Below are 25,149 nucleotides of genomic sequence, written 5' to 3'. Positions count from 1 at the left end.
ACTCACCCTGTATACGTTGAAACGTTACTTTCCCGCTTAAAATTTGAAAAAAAAACGAATATTTGGCGAATGCGCCAGGAGAATCGCTAATATTTCAATAAAACCATCTGTTTTCGTTTATTTGTAACATAGACTCACCCTGTATACGTTAACGCGTTAATTTCCCTTATAAAATTTGGAAAAATCGGATATTTGGCGAATGCGCCAGGAGAATCGCTAATATTTCGATAAAACCATCTGTTTTCGTTTATTTGTAACATAGACTCACCCTGTATACGTTGAAACGTTAATTTCCCGCTTAAAATTTGGAAAAAAAACGAATATTTGCCGAATGCGCCAGGAGAATCGCTAATATTTCAATAAAACCATCTGCTTTCGTTCAATTGGAACTTAGACTCACCCTGTATACATTGAAACGTTAATTTCCCGTTTAAAATTGAAAAAAAACGGATATTTGCCGAATGCGCCCGGAGAATCGCTAATATTTCGATAAAACCATCTGCTTTCGTTCAATTGGAACTTAGACTCACCCTGTATACGTTGAAACGTTAATTTCCCGCTTAAAATTTGGAAAAAAAACGAATATTTGCCGAATGCGCCAGGAGAATCGCTAATATTTCAATAAAACCATCTGCTTTCGTTCAATTGGAACTTAGACTCACCCTGTATACATTGAAACGTTAATTTCCCGTTTAAAATTGAAAAAAAACGGATATTTGCCGAATGCGCCCGGAGAATCGCTAATATTTCAATAAAACCATCTGCTTTCGTTCAATTGGAACTTAGACTCACCCTGTATACGTTGAAACGTTACTTTCCCGCTTAAAATTTGAAAAAAAAACGAATATTTGGCGAATGCGCCAGGAGAATCGCTAATATTTCAATAAAACCATCTGTTTTCGTTTATTTGTAACATAGACTCACCCTGTATACGTTAACGCGTTAATTTCCCTTATAAAATTTGGAAAAATCGGATATTTGGCGAATGCGCCAGGAGAATCGCTAATATTTCGATAAAACCATCTGTTTTCGTTTATTTGTAACATAGACTCACCCTGTATACGTTGAAACGTTAATTTCCCGCTTAAAATTTGGAAAAAAAACGAATATTTGCCGAATGCGCCAGGAGAATCGCTAATATTTCAATAAAACCATCTGCTTTCGTTCAATTGGAACTTAGACTCACCCTGTATACATTGAAACGTTAATTTCCCGTTTAAAATTGAAAAAAAAACGAATATTTGGCGAATGCGCCAGGAGAATCGCTAATATTTCAATAAAACCATCTGTTTTCGTTTATTTGTAACATAGACTCACCATGTATACGTTGAAACGTTAATTTCCCGCTTAAAATTTGAAAAAAAAACGGATATTTGCCGAATGCGCCCGGAGAATCGCTAATATTTCGATAAAACCATCTGTTTTCGTTTATTTGTAACATAGACTCACCCTGTATACGTTGAAACGTTAATTTCCCGCTTAAAATTTGGAAAAAAAACGAATATTTGCCGAATGCGCCAGGAGAATCGCTAATATTTCAATAAAACCATCTGCTTTCGTTCAATTGGAACTTAGACTCACCCTGTATACGTTGAAACGTTAATTTCCCGTTTAAAATTGGAAAAAAAAACGAATATTTGGCGAATGCGCCAGGAGAATCGCTAATATTTCAATAAAACCATCTGTTTTCGTTTATTTGTAACATAGACTCACCATGTATACGTTGAAACGTTAATTTCCCGCTTAAAATTTGAAAAAAACCGAATATTTGCCGAATGCGCCCGGAGAATCGCTAATATTTCGATAAAACCATCTGTTTTCGTTTATTTGTAACATAGACTCACCCTGTATACGTTGAAACGTTAATTTCCCGCTTAAAATTTGAAAAAAACCGAATATTTGGCGAATGCGCCAGGAGAATCGCTAATATTTCAATAAAACCATCTGTTTCCGTTCATTTTTAACTTAGACTCACCCTGTATACGTTGAAACGTTAATTTCTCGTTTAAAATTTGAAAAAAAAACGAATATTTGGTGACTGCGCCGGTCGTATCCGCTGAAACTTCGATAAAACTATCTGATTTCTTTTATTTGCAATTTAGACTCACCCTGTATACGTTGAAACTTTTATTTTTGGCGAATGCGCCTGGAACATTCACCAAAATCTCAGTTTTTGTATAGTAAACGGAATTTATAGGCGAATGCGCTTGGCACGTCCGCCAAAATCCCGAATTCAGTCAATTATCCAACATTTCAATATCGAATTTTTATTACAAAGGAAAATTATGAATTTTAGTACATAAATAATTCAAATATTGATACGAATCGATTCGATTTTCCTTTCATTTTCCACAATATTCACTAATTTTCGAATATCATGTACGTGACCATTAACATTTCCACATGAATCACGAAGCAATTTACGATTTTTCAGTCTCCAAACGACAGAATGGCCAAAAAGACACCGAAATCTTTATTAAAAAATTACCTATTGAATTCTTCTTTCCACGGATATCGATTCGTAGTAGAAAACAATAGACATTGGACCGAAAGGTTATATTTCCATTGATATCCATAAATGCGTACGTTGATCGTGCGTTTAGCATCGTTTATTATCGAATTGTTCGTTTCAGACTATTTTGGATCGTATGTTGCACGTTGAGTTGGGTGGCTACGGGTCTGTTGATCTACTCCGCTTACGACGATTTTAAAAACAACGCGATCAGTTTCGTCGTCGATACAAGCTATTTGGATTGGGACACGAATTTCCCTTCGGTTGTCGTATGCGAAACCGACCAACAAGAAAACATAGCGAATGTAACGGATAAGTAAGTAATTTGGCCAATTTGGCGGATGCGCTTATCGCATGACGAGATTTTTAGAAAATTTGGTGGAGGCGCCGGTCGTTTTCAACAGATTTTCATCTGGTGCAGCTGCATTTGAGGGAATTAACGATATAATTCGAAAATTTGGCGGATTCGCCTGTAGTTTTTCAGAGTTTTAGATTGATTACAGCTATTTCCTGGCAAATTTACTATGTAATTAGAAATTTTGATGAATTCGCAAGCCGTTTTCAACAGATTTTCATCTGGTGCAGCTGCATTTGAGGGAATTAACGATATAATTCGAAAATTTGGCGGATTCGCCTGTAGTTTTTCAGAGTTTTAGATCGATTACAGCTATTTCCTGGCAAATTTACTATGTAATTAGAAATTTTGATGAATTCGCAAGCCGTTTTCAACAGATTTTCATCTGGTGCAGCTGCATTTGAGGGAATTAACGATATAATTCGAAAATTTGGCGGACTCGCCTGTAGTTTTTCAGAGTTTTAGATTGATTACAGCTATTTCCTGGCAAATTTACTATGTAATTAGAAATTTTGATGAATTCGCAAGCCGTTTTCAACAGATTTTCATCTGGTGCAGCTGCATTTGAGAAAATTAACGATATAATTCGAAAATTTGGCGGATTCGCCTGTAGTTTTTCAGAGTTTTAGATTGATTACAGCTATTTCCTGGCAAATTTACTATGTAATTAGAAATTTTGATGACTTCGCAAGCCGTTTTCAACAGATTTTCATCTGGTGCAGCTGCATTTGAGAAAATTAACGATATAATTCGAAAATTTGGCGGATTCGCCTGTAGTTTTTCAGAGTTTTAGATTGATTACAGCTATTTCCTGGCAAATTTACTATGTAATTGGAAATTTTGATGAATTCGCAAGCCGTTTTCAACAGATTTTCATCTGGTGCAGCTGCATTTGAGGGAATTAACGATATAATTCGAAAATTTGGCGGATTCGCCTGTAGTTTTTCAGAGTTTTAGATTGATTACAGCTATTTCCTGGCAAATTTACTATGTAATTAGAAATTTTGATGACTTCGCAAGCCGTTTTCAACAGATTTTCATCTGGTGCAGCTGCATTTGAGAAAATTAACGATATAATTCGAAAATTTGGCGGATTCGCCTGTAGTTTTTCAGAGTTTTAGATTGATTACAGCTATTTCCTGGCAAATTTACTATGTAATTGGAAATTTTGATGAATTCGCAAGCCGTTTTCAACAGATTTTCATCTGGTGCAGCTGCATTTGAGGGAATTAACGATATAATTCGAAAATTTGGCGGATTCGCCTGTAGTTTTTCAGAGTTTTAGATCGATTACAGCTATTTCCTGGCAAATTTACTATGTAATTAGAAATTTTGATGGATTCGCAAGCCGTTTTCAACAGATTTTCATCTGGTGCAGCTGCATTTGAGGGAATTAACGATATAATTCGAAAATTTGGCGGATTCGCCTGTAGTTTTTCAGAGTTTTAGATCGATTACAGCTATTTCCTGGCAAATTTACTATGTAATTAGAAATTTTGATGAATTCGCAAGCCGTTTTCAACAGATTTTCATCTGGTGCAGCTGCATTTGAGAAAATTAACGATATAATTCGAAAATTTGGCGGATTCGCCTGTAGTTTTTCAGAGTTTTAGATTGATTACAGCTATTTCCTGGCAAATTTACTATGTAATTAGAAATTTTGATGACTTCGCAAGCCGTTTTCAACAGATTTTCATCTGGTGCAGCTGCATTTGAGAAAATTAACGATATAATTCGAAAATTTGGCGGATTCGCCTGTAGTTTTTCAGAGTTTTAGATTGATTACAGCTATTTCCTGGCAAATTTACTATGTAATTAGAAATTTTGATGAATTCGCAAGCCGTTTTCAACAGATTTTCATCTGGTGCAGCTGCATTTGAGAAAATTAACGATATAAATAGGAAATTTGGCGGATTCGCCTGTAGTTTTTCAGAGTTTTAGATCGATTACAGCTATTTCCTGGCAAATTTACTATGTAATTAGAAATTTTGATGAATTCGCAAGCCGTTTTCAACAGATTTTCATCTGGTGCAGCTGCATTTGAGAAAATTAACGATATAATTCGAAAATTTGGCGGATTCGCCTGTAGTTTTTCAGAGTTTTAGATTGATTACAGCTATTTCCTGGCAAATTTACTATGTAATTAGAAATTTTGATGAATTCGCAAGCCGTTTTCAACAGATTTTCATCTGGTGCAGCTGCATTTGAGAAAATTAACGATATAAATAGGAAATTTGGCGGATTCGCCTGTAGTTTTTCAGAGTTTTAGATCGATTACAGCTGTTTCCTGGCGAATTTACTATGTAATTAGAAATTCCGATGAATTCGCAAGCCGTTTTCAACAAATTTTCATCTGGTGCAGCTGCATTTGAGAAAATTAACGATATAATTCGAAAATTTGGCGGATTCGCCTGTAGTTTTTCAGAGTTTTAGATTGATTACAGCTATTTCCTGGCAAATTTACTATGTAATTAGAAATTTTGATGAATTCGCAAGCCGTTTTCAACAGATTTTCATCTGGTGCAGTTGTATTTGAGAAAATTAACGATATAAATAGGAAATTTGGCGGATTCGCCTGTAGTTTTTCAGAGTTTTAGATCGATTACAGCTGTTTCCTGGCGAATTTACTATGTAATTGGAAATTTTGATGAATTCGCAAGCCGTTTTCAACAAATTTTCATCTGGTGCAGTTGTATTTGAGAGAATTAACGATATAATTCGAGAATTTGGCGGATTCACCTCTAGTTTTTCAGAGTTTTACATCGATTGCAGTATTTTGGTGAATTTACTATATAATTAAAAATTTCGGTGGATTCGTTTATACCAGATTTTGATTAGACTTCGTCTTTTTAACAATTGTGTTATACTTGGTGGGTGCGCCTAGCGCATTCGCCTTATTTCCAACTATAGTAGCCGTATTTGGTGAATGCGCCCGGCGAATTCGCCAAAATTGAATGAATTGCAGTTTTCCGTCATTTTTGTGGCTATTTTAGAGTATTTGGCGACCCCCACGACTACAATTTAGACGAAATAGTGAAAGAACTCGTATATTACAAGGGGCTGTCGATATATACCCTACAAATTTGCGGCCCCGACGTCCAAAATCGAGACGAAAATTGCTTCAAAAAACATTTACGTTATTTCCACGATCAGGTATCAATTTTTTTTTGTTTTTCGCTTACTCTCGACCGAAAAATAGGCGCGAAATTTGAATTTCCAGGTACGTAGCAGTTGTCGGAATTTATTCAAATCGTGTATTTGGGATCGAAGGGAATTCGATTGTTGCAAATACTTTAGGATCATCGATACCGAATTAGGGACATGCTACGGGATCAATTCGCTCCAAACTAGGTATGTGAATATCGAAAAAATTATCTACGAGGCGGAAACAAAAAGTATTTTTACAGAGAAGCGCATCCGCCATCGTTTAAAATGGTATCCAATAGAAAATTAGGACCAGGAAGTCTAAAACTGAAACTTTTGGGGAATTTAAACGTGAGTCATGAATCAATTCATCAAGTTTCGTCCTTTTATTTAATCTTCAGGCATCTATATTGTATTTATTTGAAATTTTGGTGGATGCGCCTCGCCTTTTAGAAAATTTGAACGCGATTCCTTCGAGGATTCATAGTAATATGTATGCCACGAAGAATTCGAAGCTCAAAATCGCAGTTTCGTCCTTTCACGACGCCTTCAGGCATTTGTATTGTGTTATTTGGATTTATTTGAAATTTTGGTGGATGCGCCTCGCGTTTTAGGAATTTTGAACGCGATTTCTTCGAGGATTCATAGTAATATGTATGCCACGAAGAATTCGAAGCCCACAACCGCAGTTTCGTCCTTTCACGACACCTTCAGGCATCTGTATTGTGTTGTTATTTGGAATTTTTTGAAATTTTGGTGGACGCGCCTCGCGTTTTAGGAATTTTGAACGCGATTCCTTCGAGGAATCATAGTAATATCTCTACCACATGGGATTCCAAGCTTTAAATCGCAGTTTCGACTCTGTGCGACATCTTCAGGCATCGACTTTTGAAAAATTGGGGAATACGCGCGGCGCCTTCACCAAATTTTCAACCAAAACATCTTCGATACGTTATTCGGTAAATATATAGATGAAATTTTGCAGCTTTACGTTCTGGGACCACTCGATGTACCATCTTTATCTTCTTCTTTAACAGATATCATAACCGTAAGTCCTAATACGCGCATCGAAAGATATTTCGCCATCAAAGAAATCGAAAATCAACCGGAAGTTAGTATACGAATACCAAATTCGACGAAATCCAGTAAAATACTCAATTTTACAGGTGAAACACGTGGAAATCGATAAAAGAAAATGTCGTTTTCCAGAAGAAACCGATTTCGACGTTTATAGATATTATAGTTACAGCGCATGCTCGGTGCGATGCCGTAAACGTGCGCAGTTGAGTAAATGTCGATGCGCGCACCATCTCGTACCGAATACGCGTAAGTTTCCTCTATACGGGGGCTATACGAAACGTTAGCGATAGGAAAAACGAATTTTTCTTTTCCAGCTTTGGAAAATCAATGCGATTTAGATGGAATCAAATGTTTGAACGATAATTATAACGAAATATCAGTTTTCAAAGCTGCTTGGTCGAATAGAACCGGTTTAGTTTGCGGTTGTTTACCTAGTTGCAACGAAATTGAGGTTGCGGTCATTAGAGACGACAAAAAAAGGTGATTTACGTCATTTTTTTCGACATTTTAAACGAAAATTTCGTTACAGAATCGAAGAAGATTACGCCATAGTGGATTTGCAATTAGATAGACTACCAACTGAAAGATTTAAGCGAAACGTTGTTAGGGGAAAACTAGATTTAGTTGGTAACACTTTTTCGTCATTAAAAATTCCCAAAAATGATGATTTGATCGATTTTTTTCAGTATCTATGGGTGGCGCAACGGCTCTGTTTCTTGGAGCTAGTCTATTGAGCTTCGTTGAGATTCTACATTACCTCGTAGTGACACCTTGCGCTAGTCACATCAGAAATACCATAAAACCCCCAAAAAAATCTTTAAAAAAATAGTATATCGATTTTCCGAAAGGTTAAAGATCAAATTATAGCTTTCTAGTTGATATTTCAACAAACCTCACCTTTCTAAACCTTTTTTTCATAAATAGTAGCATCTTAGGTACTGTTTTCGGTAGTACTAGTCTTCTGGATCACTATTTCACCAAATACTAGCCGTTCATAACAAATCCTAGCTTTTTAGAGGGCTTTTTAACTAATTTTAGCCTCTTCGGTACTTTTTTCGGTAGTACTAGTCTCCTGGATCACTATTTCACCAAATACTAGCCTTCCATAACAAACCTCAGCTTCCTAGAGGGCTTTTTAACTAAGTTTAGCCTCTTAGGTACTTTTTTCGGTAGTACTATCCACCTGGATAACTTTTTCACCAAATACTAGCCGTTCATAACAAACTTCAGCTTCCAAGATGGCTTTTTAATTAATTTCAGCCTCTTATGCACTGTTTTCGGTAGTACTAGTCCCCTGGATCACTATTTCACCAAATACTAGCCTTCCATAACAAACCTCAGCTTCCTAGAGGGCTTTTTAACTAAGTTTAGCCTCTTAGGTACTTTTTTCGGTAGTACTAGTCTTCTGGATCACTATTTCACCAAATACTAGCCGTTCATAACAAATCCTAGCTTCTTAGAGGGCTTTTTAACTAATTTTAGCCTCTTAGGTACTTTTTTCGGTAGTACTAGTCCCCTGGATCACTATTTCACCAAATACTAGCCTTCCATAACAAACCTCAGCTTCCTAGAGGGCTTTTTAACTAAGTTTAGCCTCTTAGGTACTTTTTTCGGTAGTACTATCCACCTGGATAACTTTTTCACCAAATACTAGCCGTTCATAACAAACTTCAGCTTCCAAGATGGCTTTTTAATTAATTTCAGCCTCTTATGCACTGTTTTCGGTAGTACTAGTCCCCTGGATCACTATTTCACCAAATACTAGCCTTCCATAACAAACCTCAGCTTCCTAGAGGGCTTTTTAACTAAGTTTAGCCTCTTAGGTACTTTTTTCGGTAGTACTAGTCTTCTGGATCACTATTTCACCAAATACTAGCCGTTCATAACAAATCCTAGCTTCTTAGAGGGCTTTTTAACTAATTTTAGCCTCTTAGGTACTTTTTTCGGTAGTACTAGTCCCCTGGATCACTATTTCACCAAATACTAGCCTTCCATAACAAACCTCAGCTTCCTAGAGGGCTTTTTAACTAAGTTTAGCCTCTTAGGTACTTTTTTCGGTAGTACTATCCACCTGGATAACTTTTTCACCAAATACTAGCCGTTCATAACAAACTTCAGCTTCCAAGATGGCTTTTTAATTAATTTCAGCCTCTTATGCACTGTTTTCGGTAGTACTAGTCCCCTGGATCACTATTTCACCAAATACTAGCCTTCCATAACAAACCTCAGCTTCCTAGAGGGCTTTTTAACTAAGTTTAGCCTCTTAGGTACTTTTTTCGTTAGTACTAGTCTTCTGGATCACTATTTCACCAAATACTAGCCGTTCATAACAAATCCTAGCTTCTTAGAGGGCTTTTTAACTAATTTTAGCCTCTTAGGTACTTTTTTCGGTAGTACTAGTCCCCTGGATCACTATTTCACCAAATACTAGCCTTCCATAACAAACCTCAGCTTCCTAGAGGGCTTTTTAACTAAGTTTAGCCTCTTAGGTACTTTTTTCGGTAGTACTATCCACCTGGATAACTTTTTCACCAAATACTAGCCGTTCATAACAAACTTCAGCTTCCAAGATGGCTTTTTAATTAATTTCAGCCTCTTATGCACTGTTTTCGGTAGTACTAGTCCCCTGGATCACTATTTCACCAAATACTAGCCTTCCATAACAAACCTCAGCTTCCTAGAGGGCTTTTTAACTAAGTTTAGCCTCTTAGGTACTTTTTTCGGTAGTACTATCCACCTGGATAACTTTTTCACCAAATACTAGCCGTTCATAACAAACTTCAGCTTCCAAGATGGCTTTTTAATTAATTTCAGCCTCTTATGCACTGTTTTCGGTAGTACTAGTCCCCTGGATCACTATTTCACCAAATACTAGCCGTTCATAACAATTCCTAGCTTCCAAGATGGCTTTTTAATTAATTTCAGCCTCTTATGCACTGTTTTCGGTAGTACTAGTCCCCTGGATCACTATTTCACCAAATACTAGCCGTTCATAACAATTCCTAGCTTCCAAGATGGCTTTTTAATTAATTTCAGCCTCTTATGCACTGTTTTCGGTAGTACTAGCCTCCTGGATAACTTTTTCACCAAATACTAGCCTTCCATAACAAACCCCAGCTTCCTAGAGGGCTTTTCAACAAATATTAGCCTCCTAGGAACTTCTTTCAGTAGTACTAGCCTCCTAGATCCCCTTTTTAGGAAATCCTAGCCTCCCAGAAAGTTGTCACAATAGGTCATAGCCTCCTAGATGACTTTTTAACTGATATTAGCTTCCTAGGTAATTTCCTACGAAGTGCTAGCCTTCTGAATTACGTTTATAGCAAAAACTATTAAACAGAAAATTCTGCGATGAAGCATAGCCTCCTAGACCATATTTTTGATAAAAATTAGCCTCCTAAATAGTCTTTATAATAAACACTAGCCTCCTAGATCCTTCTAAATGCATATTCGACAAATCATAGCCTATTGGATGAACTTCTTAACAAATCCTAGCCTCATGAAACAACTATTTAACAAATATTAGCCTCCCAGAAAATCTTAAAATCAGACATAGCTTCTTAGATCTGTTTTTCAAAAATTCTCAGCCTCCTAAATGTCTTTTCAACAAATCCCATCCTCTTTAATCGCCTTTTTAACAAGTCTTAGCCTCTTGGAATAACTTTTTAACAAATATTAGCCTCACAGAAGTTCTCAAAATCAAATACATCTTTCAAGATCGTTTTTTTTAACAAATATCAGGCTCCTAAATGTATCTTTAACAAATCCCAGCTTCCCGAAACAACTTTTTAACAAATACTAGCCTCATAAAACAACTATTTAACAAATATTAGCCTCCCAGGAGTTCCTAAAATTAGTTATAGCTTCTTAGATCTATTTTTTAACAAGTCTCGGCCTCGTAAATGCCTTTTCAACAAATCCCAGCCTCTGAGCACTTATTTAACAAATCCTAGCCTCTTGGAATGACTTTTTAACAAATATTAGCCTCACAGAAGTTCTCAAAATCAAATACATCTTTCTAGATCGGTTTTTTTAACAAATATGAGGTTCCTAAATGTATATTTAACAAATTCCAGCCTCCTGAAACAATTTTTTGACAAATACTAGCCTCTTAGATGCTATCACAATCAATTTTATCTCCATATATCGAGTGTTCGATAATTTCCAGCCATCTGATTACGTTTCTTCGCATTTTTTAACTCATTGGAACAACAAATTCGGCGTTTTAATACAAATAAATGGTCAATTTCCAAATTACGTGGATGTATGTTTACAAATAAAAAGTATTATTCGGTAAAATGACGTAATAAAATAATCTAAAGCTAATTTGTATGAATAATTACAAAAAGCATTGAAATAGTTTTCGTTTATTGCAAAAAAAAAACATTATAATTTGTACCCCGTTTACGTAGATAAAATTCCGAGACGTTATATGCAAATGCAAGTATCGTTTGATGAAGAATTCATGTCATATACGAGGGATATCGGATTTTTTATGTTGCGAAGAGGAATTTGTGCCTTTCGAGTAGCGTTATTTACAATAATGAACGTCTTGATCCGAAAATTCGGTATCCAAAATGTTCCAGTTTAAAAAAAAGACTTCTAGATATTTTTACAACAAACTCTAGGTGGTTTTTGCATTTTGGACTGTTTTTTCATGAAATCTCCCCCTCCTAGCCGCCCCCAAGTAACTTTTTTACTACATTTTGACCTTCTAGGAACTTTTACTACAAACCTCAACCTTCTATATTCGTTTCAAATCATTTCTCAACTTTCGGATTGTTTTAAAATCAATTTAAGGTTCATAGAGTGTTTTTTAGTAAATCTCCGCCTCTTAACCGCCCCCTGGAACCTTGTTTACTACATTTTGACCTTCTAGGAACTTTTACTACAAACCTCAACCTTCTATATTCGTTTCAAATCATTTCTCAACTTTCGGATTGTTTTAAAATCAATTTAAGGTTCATAGAGTGTTTTTTAGTAAATCTCCGCCTCTTAACCGCCCTCTGGAACCTTGTTTACTACATTTTGACCTTCTAGGAACTTTTACTACAAACCTCAACCTTCTATATTCGTTTCAAATCATTTCTCAACTTTCGGATTGTTTTAAAATCAATTTAAGGTTCATAGAGTGTTTTTTAGTAAATCTCCGCCTCTTAACCGCCCTCTGGAACCTTGTTTACTACATTTTGACCTTCTAGGAACTTTTACTACAAACCTCAACCTTCTATATTCGTTTCAAATCATTTCTCAACTTTCGGATTGTTTTAAAGTCAATTTAAGGTTCATAGAGTGTTTTTTAGTAAATCTCCGCCTCTTAACCGCCCTCTGGAACCTTGTTTACTACATTTTGACCTTCTAGGAACTTTTACTACAAACCTCAACCTTCTATATTCGTTTCAAATCATTTCTCAACTTTCGGGTTGTTTTAAAGTCAATTTAAGGTTCATAGAGTGTTTTTTAGTAAATCTCCGCCTCTTAACCGCCCCCTGGAACCTCGTTTACTACATTTTGACCTTCTAGGAACTTTTACTACAAACCTCAACCTTCTATATTCGTTTCAAATCATTTCTCAACTTTCGGGTTGTTTTAAAGTCAATTTAAGGTTCATAGAGTGTTTTTTAGTAAATCTTCGCCTCTTAACCGCCCCCTGGAACCTCGTTTACTACATTTTGACCTTCTAGGAACTTTTACTACAAACCTCAACCTTCTATATTCGTTTCAAATCATTTCTCAACTTTCGGGTTGTTTTAAAGTCAATTTAAGGTTCATAGAGTGTTTTTTAGTAAATCTCCGCCTCTTAACCGCCCCCTGGAACCTCGTTTACTACATTTTGACCTTCTAGGAACTTTTACTACAAACCTCAACCTTCTATATTCGTTTCAAATCATTTCTCAACTTTCGGGTTGTTTTAAAGTCAATTTAAGGTTCATAGAGTGTTTTTTAGTAAATCTCCGCCTCTTAACCGCCCCCTGGAACCTCGTTTACTACATTTTGACCTTCTAGGAACTTTTACTACAAACCTCAACCTTCTATATTCGTTTCAAATCATTTCTCAACTTTCGGGTTGTTTTAAAGTCAATTTAAGGTTCATAGAGTGTTTTTTACTAAATCTCCGCCTCTTAACCACCCCCTGGAACCTCGTTTACTACATTTTGACCTTCTAGGAACTTTTACTACAAACCTCAACCTTCTATATTCGTTTCAAATCATTTCTCAACTTTCGGGTTGTTTTAAAGTCAATTTAAGGTTCATAGAGTGTTTTTTAGTAAATCTCCGCCTCTTAACCGCCCCCTGGAACCTCGTTTACTACATTTTGACCTTCTAGGAACTTTTACTACAAACCTCAACCTTCTATATTCGTTTCAAATCATTTCTCAACTTTCGGGTTGTTTTAAAGTCAATTTAAGGTTCATAGAGTGTTTTTTAGTAAATCTCCGCCTCTTAACCGCCCCCTGGAACCTCGTTTACTACATTTTGACCTTCTAGGAACTTTTACTACAAACTTCAACCTTCTATATTCGTTTCAAATCATTTCTCAACTTTCGGGTTGTTTTAAAGTCAATTTAAGGTTCATAGAGTGTTTTTTAGTAAATCTCCGCCTCTTAACCGCCCCCTGGAACCTCGTTTACTACATTTTGACCTTCTAGGAACTTTTACTACAAACCTCAACCTTCTATATTCGTTTCAAATCATTTCTCAACTTTCGGGTTGTTTTAAAGTCAATTTAAGGTTCATAGAGTGTTTTTTAGTAAATCTCCGCCTCTTAACCGCCCCCTGGAACCTCGTTTACTACATTTTGACCTTCTAGGAACTTTTACTACAAACCTCAACCTTCTATATTCGTTTCAAATCATTTCTCAACTTTCGGGTTGTTTTAAAGTCAATTTAAGGTTCATAGAGTGTTTTTTAGTAAATCTCCGCCTCTTAACCGCCCCCTGGAACCTCGTTTACTACATTTTGACCTTCTAGGAACTTTTACTACAAACCTCAACCTTCTATATTCGTTTCAAATCATTTCTCAACTTTCGGGTTGTTTTAAAGTCAATTTAAGGTTCATAGAGTGTTTTTTAGTAAATCTCCGCCTCTTAACCGCCCCCTGGAACCTCGTTTACTACATTTTGACCTTCTAGGAACTTTTATCACAAACCTCAAACTTCTATATTCGTTTTAAATCAATTCTCAACTTTCGGGTTGTTTTAAAGTCAGTTTAAGTTTCTTAAAGGGTTTTTTTTGAAATCTCCGCCTCTTAACCGCCTCCAAGAGCCTTTTTTACTACATTTTGACCTTCTAGGAACTGTTACTACAAACCTTAACTTTCTATATTCTATAATCAATTCCCAAGTTTCGGGTTGTTTTAAAGTAAATTTAAGTTTCTTAGAGTGTTTTTTATTAAATATCCGCCTCCCAACCGCCTTCAGAACTCTCTTTTTAACACAGTGCCACCTTTTAGGTACGTTTTCAACAATTTCCAACCCCATAGATTCGTTTCCAAAAATCCGTCTGCAAGAATCGTTTTATTTCGATTTTTTTATTTTAAATACAAAAAAATGAACACCCTGTATATATATACGTTTGTTAATAAGTTAATAATTCGATTTTTACAACAATTCCGCGTATTTTCAAAGCATTTTAAATACATTTAATAAATTTTTATGCAAATTTTCCGATAAACCTCGTATAAAACAATACGAACGGCCTATCGTTTCAGTCGACAATCAGCTAACCGAAAAAAAAAAACAAATTTCTCAGCTGAAATGTATTTCAAAACGATAGTCTACGTTTCGCTCGTCCTTTTATCATCATACTCAGGTAAGTTTCGAAAAAAACAAAAAACGATCCACATCTCGAAATTATTTTTCAAAAATTTTTCGCATATCCAGAAGCCGGCCACCACGGTTTCCGTACCCGGGAGGCGCAAACGTGTTCGATCGTTTGTAGTTCCCCTAGCGAATCAACTTCCACGACGCCTGTCGGAACTGATTCCCCGTCAACTTCCGCTTCAACTGAACCGGCAACACCTGAAGTAACCGAGCCAGCGACAACCCCAGAAATCGAGACAACAACGACTGAAGCGGCTACCACGGAGAACGCACCTTGGACGCCAACGCCTGATAATAATACTACCCCAGGAAATTGTGAGTATTTTGATGCCCCATTTAAGCTGCAATTGTATTATCCAGCCTTCTCTTCGGCCTGATTTAATCACAAGTTATTTTTCGTCGCAGATCCTGCATGTCCTTGCTTTTGTTCAGCTTCAAATGGCCAGGTGTATAAAGGGGGACCTCAACAAGGTGAGTCCTGCTCAAATTAATGTGAATTACTATTGGAAGACACTGTATAATCGATTTTTTTTATATATTTTTTCGTTTTCTATTCAGAGGCATCGCGACAACATCACAGTCACCAAGCCAGATATCACCAAGGTAAATTGTGAATGAATATAATTTTAGAAATTGAAGTTTCAACTAACAACTTCATTATTTAACAAATCCTAGCCTCTTATATAGTTTTTCAACAAATACTAGCCTCTTAGATTCGATTTTCATGAAACCCTAGCCTCCTAGATGGTTGCATAAAAAATTATAGCCTCCTATATACTTTTCTAACAAATACTAGCCTCCTAGATGATTTTCTAACAAATACTAGCCTCTTAGAATCAATTTCACCCAAAAACTAGCCTCCCAGATAGTTTTTCTAACAATTTCAAGCCTCTCAGGTCCTTTCCGATAATAACTAAGCTTCCAGATACCTTTTCTAACAAATCCAAGCCTCCTAGATTATTTTTTAACAAAAACTAGCCTCCCAGATACTTTTTCTAACAATTTCAAGCCTCTCAGGTCCATTCCCATAATAACTAACCTTCCAAATACCTTTTCTAACAAATCCAAGCCTCCTAAATCATTTTCTAACAAAAACTAGCCTCCCAGATACTTTTTCTAACAATTCCAAGCCTCCCAGATCCTTTCTGACAATAACTAAGCTTCCAGATACCTTTTCTAACAAATCCAAGCCTCCTAGATCATTTTCTAACAAAAACTAGCCTCCCAGATACTTTTTCTAACAATTCCAAGCCTCCCAGATCCTTTCTGACAATAACTAAGCTTCCAGATACCTTTTCTAACAAATCCAAGCCTCCTAGATCATTTTTTAACAAAAACTAGCCTCCTAGATACTTTTTCTAACAATTTCAAGCCTCTCAGGTCCATTCCCATAATAACTAACCTTCCAAATACCTTTTCTAACAAATCCAAGCCTCCTAGATCATTTTCTAACAAAAACTAGCCTCCCAGATACTTTTTCTAACAATTCCAAGCCTCCCAGATCCTTTCTGACAATAACTAAGCTTCCAGATACCTTTTCTAACAAATCCAAGCCTCCTAGATCATTTTCTAACAAAAACTAGCCTCCCAGATACTTTTTCTAACAATTCCAAGCCTCCCAGATCCTTTCTGACAATAACTAAGCTTCCAGATACCTTTTCTAACAAATCCAAGCCTCCTAGATCATTTTCTAACAAAAACTAGCCTCCCAGATACTTTTTCTAACAATTCCAAGCCTCCCAGATCCTTTCTGACAATAACTAAGCTTCCAGATACCTTTTCTAACAAATCCAAGCCTCCTAGATCATTTTTTAACAAAAACTAGCCTCCCAGATACTTTTTCTAACAATTCCAAGCCTCCCAGATCCTTTCTGACAATAACTAAGCTTCCAGATACCTTTTCTAACAAATCCAAGCCTCCTAGATCATTTTTTAACAAAAACTAGCCTCCCAGATACTTTTTATAACAATTCCAAGCCTCCCAGATCCTTTCTGACAATAACTAAGCTTCCAGATACCTTTTCTAACAAATCCAAGCCTCCTAGATCATTTTCTAACAAAAACTAGCCTCCCAGATACTTTTTCTATAAATTCCAAGCCTCCCAGATCCTTTCTGACAATAACTAAGCTTCCAGATACCTTTTCTAACAAATCCAAGCCTCCTAGATCATTTTTTAACAAAAACTAGCCTCCCAGATACTTTTTATAACAATTCCAAGCCTCCCAGATCCTTTCTGACAATAACTAAGCTTCCAGATACCTTTTCTAACAAATCCAAGCCTCCTAGATCATTTTCTAACAAAAACTAGCCTCCCAGATACTTTTTCTAACAATTCCAAGCCTCCCAGATCCTTTCTGACAATAACTAAGCTTCCAGATACCTTTTCTAACAAATCCAAGCCTCCTAAGAACCTTTTTAACAAGTACTAGCCCCTTAGATCATTTCTTAACTATTCCTAGTCCCTATAGTTGAATATTTACTATAAAACATAAACTGTCTCCAATTTGGGTATGAATTTTATCTTCTCATTAGCTAATGCCCGAAAGTTACAAGAAAAACATCACGCCTTTCATCAACTAAACGCCGAAGCGAAAAGCCATCTCCATCCCAACGCGAAACACCACGCAACTCAACACTTACACGCCAGCGAGAAACACCATCAAGCTGCCCATGAACGCAACGGTTTGAGAGAAACCCACCATCATAACCTGGTACAGGAGAAGCATCACGATAAGCAGCATCCGTGATTAATTAATTAAATTGATATTTTACTTCATTTTATATAATGTGAGCGTTTATTTTTTGGGGTTAAAATGGAAGACTTTTTTAATGTAATCAATAAAAAAAATGCAATTTATGATGCGTTACTTTATTTTACGATAAATATTACAGGGTTTTAACCAAAACTAGCCTCCTGCGGTGTTTTTTAACCAATCTCAGCCTTCTAGCGGGCTTTTTAAATAAATCTCAGTCTCCCAAATGTTTTTGTAACAAATCCTAGCCTCTTGAATGATTTTTTATCAAATCCTAGCCTCCCACATAATTGTTTATGAAAACCTAGCCTCTTAGACCATTTTCTAACAAACCCTGTCCATCTAGATTATTTATTTAACAAATCTTAGTATACAAGATAAGTTTTTAATGAATTTTAGCCGCCTGGTTGATTTTTTAGGAAATCCTAGGCTCCGAGACAAATTTTTATGCTCTAACTCTAGTCCCGAGATTTTTTTTTAAATAAACCCCAGCCTCCTAGATGATTTTTCAACAAATTGTAGCCTCCTACATGATGTGCATGATGATGACAACAAATCGTAGCCCCCAACTTGATTTTTTAACAAATTATAGCCTCCTAGATGATTTTTTAACAAATATTAGCCTCCTACATAATTTTTCACCAAATCCTATCCTCTTAGATGATTTTTCAACAAATTCCAGTCTTCTACATGATTTTTAAAAAATCCTAGCCTCCTACATGATGTTTTTAACAAACTCTATCCCCCTTCATGATTTTCTACCAAATTCTAGCCTCCTACATGGTTTTTTTATAAATTCTAGCCTCAGACATAATTTCTTGACAAATCCAATGCCGTAAAATTGTTTGTAGTACCTTGGCCTTTTGGATGATTCTTTTAATAGATTCCTAGTCACGCTGTTTCAACAAAAATTAATGGAAAAATTTGTACTCACCCTGTATTATAATAAAAAGAATCACAAAAACATTTCACACTATTGCTTCAATATCACAAATAAAACACTACAATTTAATTTTATTCAAAATATTTATATAACGGACTTAAATAACACAAATTAAAATTCAACATTTCTACTAAGACATCTTTGGGTAAAAAATTCGTGCCTCGTTTTTTCCATCCGCTTCTTCGTACCGGCCACTTTGAAAAACGACGTTATGGAAAGATTATTATTCGCCGGAACGTTTTTTTCCTCGATATCTTCCATTTCCACGTGATAAGCCAAATTTTCGAGGGCCAGCTCGCTCGTCGACCAACTAAACCTCACCAACTGAGGATACCCGAACACAGGATCGCAATAATCCACTAGAAATTGTTTAGTAACAGGATCTGAAATAAAAAAAAAACCAATTTACGCGTATAAAAATTGATATTCGAGGAAAATAATCACCTCCTGGGTACCCGCTACCGAATCCCCCGTCGGTTACGTTGATTTCTTCGGGAAACTTCCAAACTTTCAACGCGTGATCTCGCGTAACTTTCGCGCAAATACTCGCCGCCGATACAACAGGGTAAATGGAATCCGCTTTTTTCGCCACGGTTATTTTATATTTAGGAAATAAATTCCTTAAATATTCCTGATATTTTTCACTAGGACCAACGGTGTCTACGAATATATGCGCGATTAATACCCCTGCGGTTTCCGCGGATTTTATCAACCCCACGGCCGAATCCATCGAAACTTGATTCAAAGAATACTTTTTTCTACTCAACATGCTGTTACATATCGACATCGGCGATATAATATCCACTGCCCAACCTAAAGTTTTAGATTCTTTACAAATATTATTAAATATTTCGTCCCTTTTTTTCTCGTTTAAAGCTTTAGAATCCGCGCATTCTAATTTTTCTAGAATGATTTGTTCGTTTATAGGGCAAAAAGAAATTCCGTATACCATGGGGCCTAACACAGGACCCCGTCCTGCTTCGTCAATTCCAAGTATGCATGGATATGTTTTACAAACTTCTGGCACTTTCGAAATATAAGATAAGTTTTGCGTATTGTTTTGAGAAGAAATGAAAGTTTCTAAATCTTCTAGGCACTCAATTTCATAATTAGAACACATTTTTTCACTATTAATACTTAATAACAACACGAAATATAAACAAAAAATATATCAAAATCAATAACCAAATTAAAATAACTCAATTGACATTTATATTGGCGGGAATTATAACAAGCAAATGTCAGGATTAATCGGTGTAGTTATAAGTACTCCGCATTATTCGGTGTAGTAGTCTAGTCTTTAAAATTCATTTGATATTATTAAATCATACAAAAAAATCATATATTTATGGATATTATTATTTATTTATGATCAACTTTTTATTTTGAAAATATACAAAAGCTATAATTAATGTATCTATAGTTAGTGCGTTTGTTTGTATAAGTTTTTTTGGCATTTACAACAATTAAATTTTCAAAATTGATATAAGAAAAATTAGTGATTAGTAGCGATTTGAATGATGAATAAATAATTGTTGGAAATTCTAGTAATTATTCATATTAAAGATGTAAAAAAACGGATTTAGTATTGTACTAAATATGTTGCTTATAGAACGTCACTACTTCAAGATTACCAATTAGAATACACGGTTTAAATTTGACTGACTATATTACTATAAATCAGTTATCAAATTACAAATGTATGATTATAAAAATCTATCTAATAATATATAATAATTATAAATAAAGATGTGAAAAAAACGGTTCTACTGGAGTTGTTTGTGAAACGTTTCTATATTGCGACAACCAATCAAAATGCACGGTTTAAATTTGACAAATGATCTCGCTTCAAGTCAGTTAGAAATCGATAAATATTTAAAGATAATTAATTTACGCATCAATTCGTATAAATTTACTACTAATTTTGAAAGAAACGTTCAAAAATGCCTTGTGAAATGATAACCCTCCAACTTGGCCAATGCGGCAATCAAAGTAATATAATTAAACAAAATTTTATAGGTTATGTTTTAATAACAAAAAATTTTTAGTCGGTTTTGAATTTTGGAAAAGATTATGTGCAGAACACGGTATAAATCCCGAAGGTATATTAGAAGATTACGCTACAGAAAGTAAGTACCACTTTTAATACCTATTTATTTCCAAATAAAACAAATTCTTAGGTATCGATAGGAAAGACGTATTTTTCTACCAAGCCGATGACGAGCACTACATCCCGCGAGCCGTACTATTAGATTTAGAACCTAGAGTAATAAACACAATTTTAAACTCCCCTTATTCGAAATTATACAACCAAGAAAACGTATTTCTATCGAAAAACGGAGGGGGTGCGGGTAACAACTGGGCATCGGGGTTCTCCCAAGGCGAACGATTAAACGAAGAAATCTTCGATATAATCGATAGAGAAGCCGAGGGTAGCGATAGTTTAGAAGGTTTCGTTTTATGTCATTCAATAGCGGGTGGTACAGGCTCCGGAATGGGTTCGAACATATTAGAAAAACTATCTGATCGTTTTCCGAAAAAATTAGTACAAACTTACAGCGTTTTTCCCAATTTAGACGAAATAAGGTAGGTAATTAATAAAAAAATTCGTAATATCTCGTTATATTTATGAATTTTTAGCGACGTTGTAGTACAACCGTACAATTCTTTATTAACTTTAAAAAGATTAACGGAATCCGCCGATTCCGTTGTAGTTTTGGATAATACTGCTTTAAACAGGATAGCAGCCGATCGTTTAAAGATACAAAACCCCACTTTCACCCAAATTAACAGTTTAGTCAGCACCATTATGTCAGTTTCAACTACCACATTGAGGTTTGTTGAAATCCATTGCTTGTCAATGATTATTTCAATTGAAAATCGTCTTAGGTATCCGTCTTATATGAATAACGATCTAATGGAGCTATTGGGGCCTCTTATACCGACGCCGAGGTTACATTTCTTGATGACGGGTTATACTCCCCTTTCCACTGATACCGATGAGGCTAGTGTTAGGAAAACCACGGTTTTGGACGTCATGAGGAGGTTGTTACAACCGAAGAACATGATGGTGTCCACTGCGCAAGATAGGAGCTCCCAACATTGTTTTATATCGATTTTGAATATAATTCAGGTGATATAGCAGTGAAGGTTGATTTGAACCGTTGTTTCGCTATAAGTTTTGGTGTTTATTTTAGGGGGAAGTGGATCCGACACAAGTTCACAAGTCTTTACAGCGTATAAGGGAGAGGAAATTGGCTCAGTTCATACCGTGGGGCCCGGCTAGTATCCAAGTGGCGTTATCCAGGAAATCCCCTTATATACAATCCGCCCATCGGGTTTCCGGGTTGATGTTAGCGAATCATACCAACATCAGTTCAGTAAGGGTGTTGGAATTCGTTTTTTTTTTCGCGGTTTTCATCGATTTTTTTCAGCTTTTCGATCGCGCTTTGACTCAGTATGATAAATTGAGGAAACGGGAGGCGTTTCTGGATCAGTTCAGGAAGGAGGACATGTTTAAGGATAATCTGGACGAGTTGGATTGTAGCAGGGAGGTGGTGCAGGATTTGGTGGACGAGTACGTGGCCGCTACCAGGGAAGATTATTGTACGTGGGAGAAATGAGGTTGATTTCGGGGGGTTTGGTGCCATATTTACTTCGGTTTTTGAAGTTTTTTTGTTTGGATCTGATTTTTTTTTGTATTTTGATGTTTTTTTAGGTTATTTGTGTCGAAAGTTCATTGTTTTGTACGTAGAGGTTGTAATTATAAGTTATATTGTCTATTAATAGTGTTTTATTTTTTTGTCCTTTAAAATTGGTCCTTGTGATTGGAAATTGTTTTCAAATGATCAAATTTTTTATTTTTATCGATTTTTCGATTTATTGGATTTAGACTCTAATTTTTTGGTTTGAATCCTTTTCTTTTTTATTGATAATTAGCTGATAATGGGTCTTGACTAATCAATTTTCACAATTTTTTCAAATTTTCCGTTGGAATTTTCGAAATTTCCTTTCTTTTTAACCAATTTTTCTGATATACACCCTAATTTTTTGTTTAAGGTCCTTTTTGAAGGATAATTGATTGATAATCAGCTGAAAATGATTCTTAAATGAACAATTTTTATGTATTTTTATCATTTTTTCAAATTTAAAAATGAAATTTTTGGAATTTTCATCGTTTTAATCCACTTTGTAGATTTTTGCCCTGATTTTGATTCAAGTTCTTTTTTAAGGATAATTCTTTTATAATCAGCTTGAAATGGTTCTCAAATTATTGATTTTCAGGGATTTTATCATTTTTTCAAAGTCAAAAGTGAAATTTAGAAAATTTTCTTTGTTTCATTTAATTTTTTTTGTTTAGACCCTAATTTTTTGGTTTAAATCCTTTTTCAGGGGATAGTAGATTGAAAATTTTCCCTAAATCACTTTTTTCTATATAAAAATCATTTTTTAACCTATTCAAGTCCTTGAATAGGTTAAAGCTTTGGTGAAAAATTGTTTTAAATCCACCAATTTTCGTGTATTTTCACTATTTCCTACATTTTTTCTCCTCTTTTTCGCTTTTAAGATCAAAATTTCCCAATTTTTCATCGTTCCAGTCTCTGTTTTCCAACTTAAACCCCAATTATATTATTTAGATCAATTTCGAAGGATAATTAATGGAAAATCGTCCTTTATCCATCCTTTTTTATCAAAAAATCACCTTGTATAACACTTATTAACCAATCTAAATCATTTCAACGTACCCCGAGTGATTTTACAATTACACGTCAACAATTTGAAAATTAACTTTTATAGAATCGCCCTGTATATAATTTATCAACAATCTCAAGGATTTAGATACGAAAAAATTAATTTTCATTGCGAAAAACGCGGAATAAATTAAAAAGATAAAAGAATATTTGAAATAACTTTGAAAAAAACATTATTTGTAATGAAACGAGAATTTTCAACAAATACATCGAAATAGTTCTATTCGGTACAGGAATATAGTAACACCATGTATAAAATACATCTGATACTTTTGTTTTTCATTTTTTCTAATGATTTACTGAGAGTCATTGGTAAAGGTAAGTGAAAATATTAAATATTGATTTTATCATTTAAAATGTTATTTTTTAAGTATTTTTTTTTAAATTTCATAACCAAATAACGTTCTAATTAATTTTCAATCACCCATTTTCGATATTTTCAATCAAAACTAACTTAATCTAATAACACTGACAATTTATTAAATAAATACCTTTTGTATATATTCCTTACTTCCGATACATCCTGTATACCAATATTTTACAGAAAAACAACGTTTACACCAAAAAAAACACTTTAAAAATCGTCAAAAAATTAAAGAAAAATGTTGGTCGGAAAGGTGCTACATATCTTGTCCGATAATGGACCCCACGATGCCAGAAACCCCAATTTCGGTAATATAATCCCCCCTCCTCACCCCCAACCCCAATTTTTATTTAAAATTTGTTATTTCAGTCTGATTATATAATGCCCGAGCTCAACGACGACACTGACGATTTTTATGACGAGCAGTATAGAAATATAAGTGAGTGTGTAAACAAATTTAAAAAATAAATAAATAAAACTGATGATGGTATTTGTAGAACGTTCCAAATTTGTATTAACAAATCGTCAAAAACACAATTTACTTCGACAAGTTAGACTCGGTAATGCAAACGGGAAAAAAGCGTATAACTTCAGACAGAATATACCTTCTGGTTGTTACGTCGTGTGTTATGATTACTATCAAATACCACCAAACGGTGTTGCACAGGGAAATGTACCATCGACTACGGTTTTAAATAATACCCTTGTTACACCACCTAATGCTGTAAATAACGGACTTGATGATGATGAAGACGATGTAGATGAACCTTATCGACCTGGTGAAGATCAACCTATAGAAGCGACGTTTTCTCCACCTGAAAAAAGATCGCGTAAAGGTTTATTTGTTATTTATAAAAAAAACGCACCATAAATGACAGTTCGAGCGCACTTGAAAACTGCTTGATTTTATGTAGAATATTAATTATTTTTATTATTTTAGGTAAATTGATTGGGAAGAAAGTCCAAAAACATTGAAATTACAAGCTACAGATATGAATAAAATTATATTTTTAATTGGTTTTTTGTTTATCTCTAAAAGAACGTACCTAAGCTGACAATTGACATAACTCATAATGAATTAATAGAACGTACTTAAAATTAAATTCATCGATGTGTAATGGTATATATATTTGTATTTAAAGAAATTCAATGAAAAGCGGTCATGTAACATCAAAAATATATAATAATAAAGTTTTATTTTAAATATTTGATAAAAAACGCACCTAAGCTTACAGTTGACTAGCTTGTACAAAGATAAACTAAAAGAGCGCACTTGAATTTATATTTCACTGAAGCATTTTCTCTTTTTCTTATATTATATAAACAATGAATAAAGTGTAGAAAAAAGATAAAAATCATTCCATTTTCTTGAAATTGAATGAAAAATGTCATAAATACTAAAATTATATAATAAAATTTATCATAT

The 25,149-nt window shown here is 34.8% G+C and overlaps 5 protein-coding genes across 6 annotated transcripts; 4 read left to right on the top strand and 1 right to left on the bottom strand.

Annotated features, from left to right (window-relative positions):
• Positions 1-2,449: 2,449 nt before the first annotated feature.
• Positions 2,450-7,920, top strand: LOC130443378 (pickpocket protein 28-like). The gene is made up of 10 exons (XM_056777950.1): positions 2,450-2,553; positions 2,634-2,828; positions 5,861-6,020; positions 6,088-6,218; positions 6,275-6,362; positions 6,997-7,122; positions 7,178-7,337; positions 7,406-7,571; positions 7,621-7,718; positions 7,778-7,920. The coding sequence occupies exons 1-10, from the start codon at positions 2,450-2,452 to the stop codon at positions 7,918-7,920; spliced, it is 1,371 nt and encodes a 456-aa protein (XP_056633928.1).
• Positions 7,921-14,783: 6,863 nt separating this feature from the next.
• On the top strand, positions 14,784-17,769 carry LOC130442366 (uncharacterized histidine-rich protein DDB_G0274557-like). The gene is made up of 5 exons (XM_056776418.1): positions 14,784-14,900; positions 14,972-15,226; positions 15,317-15,382; positions 15,470-15,514; positions 17,445-17,769. Exons 1-5 carry the CDS (start codon positions 14,846-14,848, stop codon positions 17,657-17,659), a joined length of 636 nt encoding a protein of 211 aa, XP_056632396.1. The 5' UTR covers positions 14,784-14,845; the 3' UTR covers positions 17,660-17,769.
• A 903-nt stretch (positions 17,770-18,672) lies between these two features.
• Positions 18,673-19,842, bottom strand: LOC130442365 (ribonuclease H2 subunit A). Its single transcript, XM_056776417.1, has 2 exons — positions 19,053-19,842; positions 18,673-18,991 (listed from the first exon to the last, which is right to left on the bottom strand). The coding sequence occupies exons 1-2, from the start codon at positions 19,726-19,728 to the stop codon at positions 18,720-18,722; spliced, it is 948 nt and encodes a 315-aa protein (XP_056632395.1). The 5' UTR covers positions 19,729-19,842; the 3' UTR covers positions 18,673-18,719.
• Positions 19,843-20,431: 589 nt separating this feature from the next.
• LOC130443139 (tubulin gamma-1 chain-like) lies at positions 20,432-22,448 on the top strand. Its single transcript, XM_056777623.1, has 7 exons — positions 20,432-20,600; positions 20,657-20,737; positions 20,789-21,194; positions 21,249-21,443; positions 21,498-21,741; positions 21,806-21,988; positions 22,043-22,448. The coding sequence occupies exons 1-7, from the start codon at positions 20,552-20,554 to the stop codon at positions 22,229-22,231; spliced, it is 1,347 nt and encodes a 448-aa protein (XP_056633601.1). The 5' UTR covers positions 20,432-20,551; the 3' UTR covers positions 22,232-22,448.
• A 1,080-nt stretch (positions 22,449-23,528) lies between these two features.
• On the top strand, positions 23,529-25,078 carry LOC130443140 (uncharacterized). Of its 2 annotated transcripts, none has more exons than XM_056777625.1 (5): positions 23,529-23,677; positions 23,904-24,031; positions 24,093-24,162; positions 24,221-24,553; positions 24,664-25,078. In XM_056777625.1, the coding sequence occupies exons 1-5, from the start codon at positions 23,608-23,610 to the stop codon at positions 24,696-24,698; spliced, it is 636 nt and encodes a 211-aa protein (XP_056633603.1). In that variant the 5' UTR covers positions 23,529-23,607; the 3' UTR covers positions 24,699-25,078. The 2 variants fall into 2 exon arrangements, with proteins under 2 accessions (XP_056633603.1, XP_056633602.1); XM_056777624.1 differs by having other exon boundaries at positions 24,221-24,559.
• The last annotated feature ends 71 nt before the right edge of the window (positions 25,079-25,149 follow it).

Source organism: Diorhabda sublineata, chromosome 4 (genome assembly GCF_026230105.1).
Source record: "Diorhabda sublineata isolate icDioSubl1.1 chromosome 4, icDioSubl1.1, whole genome shotgun sequence".
Lineage (NCBI taxonomy): Eukaryota > Metazoa > Arthropoda > Insecta > Coleoptera > Chrysomelidae > Diorhabda > Diorhabda sublineata.
This window is presented reverse-complemented; position numbering and strand designations above follow the sequence as displayed.